At 50.2% G+C, this 9,705-nt stretch overlaps 1 protein-coding gene across 1 annotated transcript in view; it reads right to left on the reverse strand.

Moving 5' to 3' along the window:
- Window positions 1-9,705, reverse strand: part of LOC130133072 (chondroitin sulfate proteoglycan 4-like) — a 67,912-nt gene that overhangs the window by 36,355 nt on the left and 21,852 nt on the right. The window contains exons 9-13 of the mRNA XM_056301918.1: window positions 9,394-9,705; window positions 9,050-9,158; window positions 5,896-6,071; window positions 1,255-1,437; window positions 308-484 (exon numbers count right to left, since the gene is read on the reverse strand). The exon at window positions 9,394-9,705 is cut by the window's right edge and continues 180 nt beyond it. Of these exons, the coding sequence (XP_056157893.1) occupies window positions 308-484; window positions 1,255-1,437; window positions 5,896-6,071; window positions 9,050-9,158; window positions 9,394-9,705 (957 nt within the window). The remainder of the gene's footprint in view (window positions 1-307; window positions 485-1,254; window positions 1,438-5,895; window positions 6,072-9,049; window positions 9,159-9,393) is intronic.

Genomic DNA, 9,705 nt, shown 5'->3' on the forward strand with positions numbered 1-9,705 from the left:
TGCCGGCCTGTCTCTCTAGCAGAGGTGTAAAAAGCAGGTCCAGAAAGGAAATGTCCAAACCGTGTATTTGCTCCAGCCATGTTGCTGGACCAGCTGGTTTCATTAGCTGGTCCCCTCCCCGGTGAGGAGTGGTGCTGACCAGGACCTGCTGGTGGAGCGCATGAGTGGAGCAAACACATGGTCTGGACTTTTACTTTCTGGACCTGGTTTTACACCTCCGCTCTCTAGTACCCATCTGTCTGTCTGTCTTCCTGTCAAGCATGTCTTCCTCTCGCCACCAGTAGCCCCCTCCTCCCTCCTTCCTCACCTTGAGCTCTCTGTTGGCGGTCACAGCGGGGGTCTCGTCATTAACGGGGCTGATGTGCACGTGCGCCGTGCACAGCTGGCTGTGCTTCCTGGTCTCGGTCTGGTTGGCAAAGAGGGTGAAGTTGTCCGTCAGGGTGTCACTGCCGTCATGGATGTAGGATATATACTGCCGCTCCAGCTGCAAAGCAGGCGAGGGGGACAGGACAACGTGAGGTGGTCCTCGTCTGAGGATGGGCGGTGTCGCACATCGTACAGGAAGTGACACGACCGTCAAATCAGCTGGATTTACTCATGCTGGACACTTATCTGCCAATGCTATTTACCCTTTTAAATATTCAGCACCCCCCTCCCCCCTTGTTCTCCCCAGTTGTACCCGGCCAATCACCCCACTCTTCTGAGCCGTCCTGGTCTCTGCTCCACCCCCTCTGCTGATCCGGGGAGGCTGCAGACTACCACAAGCCTCCTCCCATACATGTGGAGTCACCAGCCGCTTCTTTTCACCTGACAGTGAGGAGTTTCACCAGGAGGACGTAGCGCGTGGGAGGATCACGTTATTCCTCCCACTTCCCCCGCCCCGAACAGGCGCCCCGACCAACCAGAGGAGGCGCTAGTGCAGCGACCAGGACACACACCCATATCCGGCTTCCCATCCGCAGACACGGCCAATTGTGTCTGTAGGGACGCCTCACCAAGCCGGAGGTAACACGGGGATTCGAACCAGCGATCCCTGTGTAGGTAGGCAACGGAATAGACCACCACGCTACCTGGACGCCCTCTCACCAACATTTTGAGCTGGTCAAACTCCAGTTTGGCTAACTCTACTCTAGGTATGCACTGATTAGGTAGTTTTGTTGTGTGTGTGTGTGTGTGTGTGTGTGTGTGTGTGTGTGTGTGTGTGTGTGTGTGTGTGTGTGTGTGTGTGTGTGTGTGTGTGTGTGTGTGCGTCACCTCAGTTTGTGTGAAGGCGGTGATGGGCATGCCAGGAATCCTGCTGTGTTCCAAGTGTCCGTGACGTGGTGGTTCGATAACCTGGTACAGAAAGCTCATCCCTGAGAAGTGATGACTGGTCACCTTGACGATGTCAGAGGTCAGCGGAAGGGACGAGCCCTCATCCAGGATCAAGACGGACACCTAGAGGATATCAGCCAGCACCGTGATGAACACGGCCATGTCCAGGTGGGATGTACCGACCATGGTCAGTTAGAAACCTGATTCCACTTCCTCAGCATTTTCCACTGAAATATGAAGCCTTCCTGGATGAAGACTACTGGGAGCCATCCGGACGGAGGAAGGACTTCAACACAATACATTTGATGTGTTGTGTGTTTGACTGTGAGCTTCATATAAACTGGACGCATAGCTGTGGGTGGGCCTAGTGGCCAGGAGTACAAGGAGATGTGGCATAAAGTGAAGAGAGAGGTGGTGAAGGCAAAGGCAAAGGAAAAGGCAAGGGTGTATGGTGAGTTGTATGACAGGTTGGACACTAAGGAAGGAGAAAAGGACTTGTACCGATTGGCTAGACAGAGGGACCAAGCTGGGAAGGAGGTGCAGCAGGTTAGGGTGATGAAGGATAGAGATGGAAATGTGCTGACAAGTGAGGAGAGTGTGTTGAGAGAAGGAGGAAGGAGTACTTTGAGGGGCTGATGAATGAAGAAAATGAGAGAGAGAGAAGGTTGGATGATGTAGGGATAGTGAATCAGGAAGTGTGGTGGATTAGCAAGGAGGAAGTGAGGGCAGCTATGAAGAGGATGAAGAGTGGAAAGGCAGTTGGTCCTGATGACATACCTGTGGAGGCATGGAGATGTTTAGGAGAGATGGCAGTGGGGTTTTTAACTAGATTGTTTAACACAATCCTGGAAAGTGAGAGGATGGCTGAGGAGTGGAGAAGAAGCATACTGGTACCGATTTTCAAGAACAAGGGTGATGTGCAGAACTGTAGCAACTACAGAGGTATAAAGTTGATCAGCCACAGCATGAAGATATGGGAAAGAGTAATAGAAGCTAGGTTAAGAGGAGAGGTGATGATCAGCAGCAGCAGTATGGGTTCATGCCACGAAAGAACACCACAGATGTGATGTTTGCTTTGAGAATGTTGATGGAGAAGTAGAGAGAAGGTCAGAAGGAGTTACATTGTGTCTTTGTGGGTTTAGAGAAAGCATACGTCAAAAGCATATGGCTAGATTGAGATGGTGTGGACATGTATGGAGGAGAGATGCTGGGTATACTGGGAGAAGGATGCTGAATATGGAGCTGCCAGGGAAGAGGAGAAGAGGAAGGCCAAAGAGGAGGTTTATGGATGTGGTGAGGGAGGACATGCAGGTGGCTGGTGTGACAGAGGAAGACGCAGACAGGAAGAGATGGAAACGGATGATCTGCTGTGGCGCCCCCTAACGGGAGCAGCCGAAATTACTAGTAGTAGCAGTAGTAGTAGTAGTAGATACTCTGTCAGGGTGCCGAGAGAGGAGGTTTGGTATTGTATGAGGAAGTCGGGAGTTGCAGAGAAGTATGTAGGAGTGGTGCAGGATATGTATGAGGGCAGTGTGACAGTGGTGAGGTGTGCGGTTGGAATGACAGATGGGTTCAAGGTGGAGGTGGGATTACATCAAGGATCGGCTCTCAGCCCTTTCTTGTTTGCAATGGTGATGGACAGGTTGATGGACAAGATCAGGCAGGAGTCTCCGTGGACTATGATGTTTGCGGATGACATTGTGATCTGTAGTGAGAGTAGGGTGCAGGTTGAGGAGAGCCTGGAGAGGTGGAGGTATGCACTGGAGAGAAGAGGAATGAAAGTCAGTAGGAGCAAGACGGAATACCTATGCATGAATGAGAGGGAGGACAGTGGAATGGTGAGGATGCAAGGAGTGGAGGTGACAAAGGTGGATGAGTTTAAATACTTGGGGTCAACTGTCCAAAGTAATGGGGAGTGCAGGAGAGAGGTGAAGAAGAGAGTGAAGGCAGGGTGGAGTGGGTGGAGAAGAGTGTCAGGAGTGATTTGTGACAGAAGGGTACCAGCAAGAGTTCAAAGGAATTTAACTTGACTTACTCTTAACTCTGTGGACACCACATCAAGTTCACCAGGAGGATGTGGAACATGACAGGGTAGTCTTCCTACACTGGGACATTACAACTGGTGATGGGGGACAAGTGATTGTTGATGTTTACCGTAAACCAACACATACTGATCAGTACTTAAGGTCTGACTCTCATCATCCACTGCAGCACAAACTAGGAGACATCAGGACGCTGGACCACCGAGCTGACAACGTCCCCACCAACACAGCGGCCGGGGAAGGGGAGAAATCCCACATTAAACAGGCCCTGGTTAAGTGTGGTTATCCTAACTGGGCGTTTGTCAAAGCCAGGAAGACCCCAAACAGTGCAGCAGCCCATCGAAGAGAGGAGAAGGACACCAGCTGTCTAAGTGTAAACCAGTGGTGAGTCTGTATGTGGCGGGAGTGTCGGAAAAGCTGAGACATGTATTTTCCAAACACCGCGTCTCAGTTGCTTTCAAACCCCAAAACACTCTGTGCCAGAAGTTGGTCCACCCCAAGGATCAGGTCCCCGACACAAACAGAGCAATGCAGTGTAGCTGTTAAGTGTCAGGAGGGTTGCTGGGACTTGTACATCAGGGAAACTAAACAGATGCTGGCCAAGAGGATGGCACAACACAGGAGAGCTAACACGTCAGACCAGGACTCCACAGTCTACACCATCTACAGACCAGGACTCCAGTCTACACCATCTACAGACCAGGACTCCACAGTCTACACCATCTACAGACCATGACTCCACAGTCTACACCATCTACAGGCCAGGACTCCACAGTCTACACCATCTACAGGCCAGGACCCCACAGTCTACACCATCTACAGACCAGGACTCCACAGTCTACACCATCTACAGGCCAGGACTCCACAGTCTACACCATCTACAGACCATGACTCCACAGTCTACACCATCTACAGGCCAGGACTCCACAGTCTACACCATCTACAGACCATGACTCCACAGTCTACACCATCTACAGACCATGACTCCACAGTCTACACCATCTACAGGCCAGGACTCCACAGTCTACACCATCTACAGGCCAGGACTCCACAGTCTACACCATCTACAGGCCAGGACTCCACAGTCTACACCATCTACAGACCAGGCCTCACCAGTCTGCACCATCTACAGACCAGGACTCCACAGTCTACACCATCTACAGACCAGGACTCCACAGTCTACCATCTACAGACCAGTGGCCACTCTTTCAGGGATGAGGATGTGCACATCCTTGATAGGGAGGAACGCTGGTTTGAACGGGGAGTCAGAGAGGCCATCTATGTGAAGAGGGAATGACCATCCCTGAACCGGGGGGGGGGCTAAGAGTACATCTGTCACCAACTATTCCCCAACCCTCTGTGAATAGTACACATGACCATTGCAACTTTAGTTAATGGTCACCTAACCTTAACCTCAAACTAACCCTAAGCTTAACCTGATGGGAGCTGTCACACTACAAGATGTTGCACATCTAAAACTATTAAAATAGGTTTATTGTGGCAAGTTTAAGCATAACCTTGATGTTGCTCTTACACGTATAACTTGTAAATGACAAGAGTGAGTGGCTGTAGCCTGAGCTGCAATGATCAGGGGATCTGGAGTGGAGGGAAAGTTTGAAGTGGTTCTGCAAGCACAATGAAGTGGAAAGACAGGAACGAGAGGGGAAACTGTTGTTTGGTGGAACAGCAACAAGCCTCTACCTAAAAGCAATTCATTGTATTTTGTATAGATGTTGGTAGTTGTGGTGTCAGTCTGGCCTAGAATACTTTTAAGTCTGGTTAAATGGTGATTTCCCTCAAACATACAGTCACACACAGGATTGTCTCGGGCCTGGTTGGCCCACCTCATCTCCACACATGGTGAGATCAGCCCATTGGGAGTGTCTTTCTTTTTTCCTCTGTATTGCAATGCTTTGCTGACCTTCACATTTTGCTGTTATTGCTGTTTTTGATGTCTTGTGTTGTGCATTTTGGCAATTTGAAAGTAATTCAGTTTGAGCAAAGACTGTGTTTTGGACCATTTTCTAATGAAACGAGCTTTACTTTGGACTCCTATAATTAAAAATTATGTTGCTTTGCCAATATAGTAAACATCTCCCTTAATCCTTTGTTTGCAATGATTGCCCTGAACGTTTGTGGTAGCATGTTTTTATTGATACAGTGTGACGCTGATATGTGATAGCAGTGTGATGCTGGTGTGATGCTGGTGTGATGATGGTGCGATGGTAGTTTGATGGTGTGATATGATGTGATGATGATGTGATAGTGTGATGGTGTGGTGGGACCACAGAAGAAGAGGGACATGATGAATTGGGATGAAAAATGGAGAAACTCAACAACACTAAAACGAAATACAGTATAAGAATAAAAATGAATGGATGGAAGCAGAGTAAATGTCTTCAGGGATCATTTGACAGGCAAGGTCTGAAGTCCTCGGAGCATGTAGCTACGGGGAAATTCGCAGTAAAAATCTAGGAAGAATATTTTCCACAAAGCCATGTGTATCAACATGAAAGCTCTTTTGATAAACACTTTTTACCTGTAGGGGGAGGAGGGTAGGGACGACGTCTACCTCCAACCTGATTGGCCCCACCTCTGTTAATCCATTGGTGGCATTCAATAAGACGGAGTCATTGAAGCTTCCTGGTTCCTGGTGTTTGTAGAGCACCAATCCAAGGTTGATGTCCTCCTGGGTAAAGAGGGTGATTGGATACTCTCCAGGTTCCTGTGGGAGAGAGGAAGCAGACGGTGACCAGTCATTTGACTGTATTTAATCTCATCTCATCATCAGCTGCTTCTCCGGGGTGGGGTCGCAAGTGGCAGCAAGCTAAGTAGGGCACTCCAGACGTCCCTCTCCCCAGCAACGCCCTCCAGCTCCTCCTGGGGGATCCCAAGACGTTCCCAGGCCAGATTGGACATGTAGTCCCTCCAGTGAGTTCTGGGTCTACCCTGTGGTCTCCTCCCAGTTGGACGTGTCCGGAAAACCTCCAAAGGAAGGCGCTCAGGAGGAATCCTAATCTGATGCCCGATCCAACTCAACGGGCTCCTTTCAACGTGAAAGAGCAGCAGCTCTACTCCGAGCTCCCTCCGTGCTCCTCGCCCTATCTCTAAGGCTGAACCCAGACATCCTATGGAGGAAATTCATTTCAAGACCTTGTATCCGCGATGTCACCCTTTTGGTCACTACCCAAAGCTCATGACCAGAGGTGAGGGTTGGAAAAAGATTGACTGGTAAATTGAGAGCTTTGCCTTCTGGCTCAGCTCCCTCTTCACCACAAAGGTCTGGTACAACATCCGCATTACTGCTGATGCTGCACCAAAACGCCTGTCAATCTCCCGTTCCATCCTACCCTCACTCGTGAACAAGACCTCGAGATACTTGAACTCCTTCACTTGAGGCAACATCTCATCCCCAACCCGGAGGGAGCAATCCACCATTTTCCAGTAGAGAACCATGGCTTCAGACTTGGAGGTGCTGACTCTCATCCCGGCCATTTCACACTCAGCTGCAAACCGCCCCAGTGCGTGCTGGAGGTCACGTTCTGATGAAGCCAACAAAACCACATCATCTGCGAAGAGCAGAGATGCAATTCTGAGGTTCCCAAGATGGACACACTCCTCACCTTGGCTGCGCCTTGAGATCCTGTCCATGAATATCACAAACAGAATCGGAGACAAGGGACAACCTTGGCGGAGTCCAACACCCACCAAAAACATTTTTGACTTTGTGCCAAGAATGCGGACACAGCTCTCACTTTGGTTATACAAGGACCGGATGGCTTATAGCAACTGCCCTGATACCCCATACTCCCGCAGTACCCCCCACAGAGTGCCCCAGGATACATGGTCTTAAGCCTTCTTCAAGTCCACAAAACACATGTAGACTGGCTAGTCAAACTCCCATGCCTCCCTCAGTACTTCCGCAAGGGTGAAGAGTTGGTCCGTTGTTCCACGGCCAGGATGGAGTCTGCATTGTTCCTCCTGGATCCTGGATCCAACGTTTGACAATCAGATGGAGCCTCCTTGCCAGCTTCCTAGAGTAGACTTTCCCAGGGAGGCTAAGCAGTGTGATGCCCCAATAATTGGAGCACACCCTTCGGTCCCCTTTTTTAAATATGGGAACCACCACCCTAGTCTGCCACTCCACAGGTACTGTCCCTGATCTCCACACAACACTGAAGAGGCGTGTCAGCCAAGACAGCCCAACAATGTCCAGAGCCTTCAGCATCTCAGGGCGAATCTCATCCAAATCCGGTGCCTTGCCACTGAGGAGCTTCTTAACTACCTCAGAGACCTCTGCCAGGGATATGGGTGGGGCTTCCCCCGAGGCTCAAGACTCTACCTCCTCCATTGAGGACGTGTTAGCTGGGTTCAGGACCTCCTCAAAGTGTTCTTTCCACTGCCCGACAACATCCCCAGTTCGGGTCAGCAGTTCCCCTCCCCGGCTGGACACAGCCTGAGTGAAGTCCTGCTTCCCCTTCCTGAGTTGCCGGATGGTTTGCCAGAACTTCCTTGAGGCCAACCGAAAGTCCTCCTCCATAGCCTCGCCGAACTCCTCCCACACCTGAGTTTTTGCTTCCGTGACCACCGAAGCCGCAGCCCTTCTGGCCTCCTGGTACCTGTGTGCTGCTTCAGGACACCCCTGGGCCAACCAAGCTCAAAAGGCCTCCTTCTTCAGCCTGACGGCTTCCCTCAATGCCAGTGCCACCAGTGGGTTCTCAGGTTGCCCCCTCGACAGCCACTGATGACCTTATGACCACAGCTCCAACCTGCCACATCTGCAATAGAGGCTTCAAACATGGCCCACTCAGACTCCATGTCCCCAGCCTTCCTCGGGATACACTGGAACTTCTTCCGGAGGTGGGAGTTGAACGGACAGGGGCCTCTGCCAGACTTTCCCAGTTCAACCTCACTACACGTTTGGGTTTACCAGGTCTGTTCGGCAGCTTTCCCCACCATCTGATCCAACTCACCACCAAGTGGTGATCAGTTGACAGCTCTGCTCTTCTCTTCATCCAAGTGTCCAAAACATACGGCCGCAGATCTGATGATACGACCACAAAGTCTATCATCGATCTTCGGCCTAAGGTGATCTGGTACCAAGCACACTTATGAACTACCTTATGTTCGAGCATGGTGTTTGTTATGGCCAATCCATGACTCGCACAGAATCCAATAACAAGGCAGCACTCGGGTTCAGATCGGGGAGGCCGTTCCTCCCATCACGCCCCTCCAGGTTTCTCCATCATTGCCCACGTGAGCATTGAAGTCCCCCAGCAGAACTATAGAGTCCCCAGGCGGAGCCCTATCCAGGACACCACCCAGAGAGTCCAAGAAGGCCGGATGCTCCAAACTGCTATCCCATGCAGTCAGAGCCTTCCCCCCAGTGACTTGCAGTCGTATAGAGGCGACCCTCTCATCCCCCGGGGAGAACTCCAACACAGTGGCGCTCTGTCTTCTGGTTTTGGAAAAAGTTGAATCGATAAATGTTCATTAACTGGATATATAATTAGCATATCCAGATAAAACTGATTCTGATTTTGATTCAAGGAAGTCGTTCACACTGAACATCAAGACAGTTGTGCCAAACCACTGTATATTTTGTTCGTGTGTCTGACCTCTGGTTCTAAAGTGCCGAGCATGATTCTGTCAGTGTTAAAGGGGAGTGTACATGGCTACCTGGTTCTGGTTGCGTCTTCCTCCTCTCTCCCCCACAGACCAAGTCTTCTGAAGGTAACCAAAAGACGGCGGTTTTTGGACAGAGAAAATGATTTGTGATGGCTGGCTTTCCTCATGAACCACCTGGTGAAAGAAAAAGAAACAAAACGTTTGAACTACATAATATACTTCACATAATAACAATAACAATAACAGTAATGATTACCTTTATGCAATAATTATACTGCAAGTTCTCTATTCTGTACATGTATTTTTTGGACATTTTTACTTGGCCTTATGAGAAAAGTATTGCTGTTTAACTTATGAAGCGCTGTGCATTAATAAAGTTTTGTATAAATAAATCTCGAAGCTGTCTAACCTCTAAATGTTCTCTGCTTATTGAGACGTTATGTCCCTCCTCCACCACCAGGGGGCCCTTGCTGAGGACTGTTGGAGGCCTGTGGTGGCTCTCCAGGAAAACCTTCACCCCAACCCCAATGTCCAAATGCGCCTCCCTCCTCCCTCTCTCTCTCCCTTCCTCCGCCCTCCTCTCCCTCACTCTCGCCGTCAGGTTTAAGCTGTCCGACAGCTCACGGCTGGCATGGTGGTGGTAGGCCAGGCGCCCCTCCAACAAGTCTTGTTGGGTGAAAGTCAAAACGGCGTCTGTTGCCATGACAGCGTCACCGTGGTC

The sequence above is a fragment of the Lampris incognitus genome, chromosome 2 (assembly GCF_029633865.1).
Source record: "Lampris incognitus isolate fLamInc1 chromosome 2, fLamInc1.hap2, whole genome shotgun sequence".
NCBI classification, from domain to species: domain Eukaryota; kingdom Metazoa; phylum Chordata; class Actinopteri; order Lampriformes; family Lampridae; genus Lampris; species Lampris incognitus.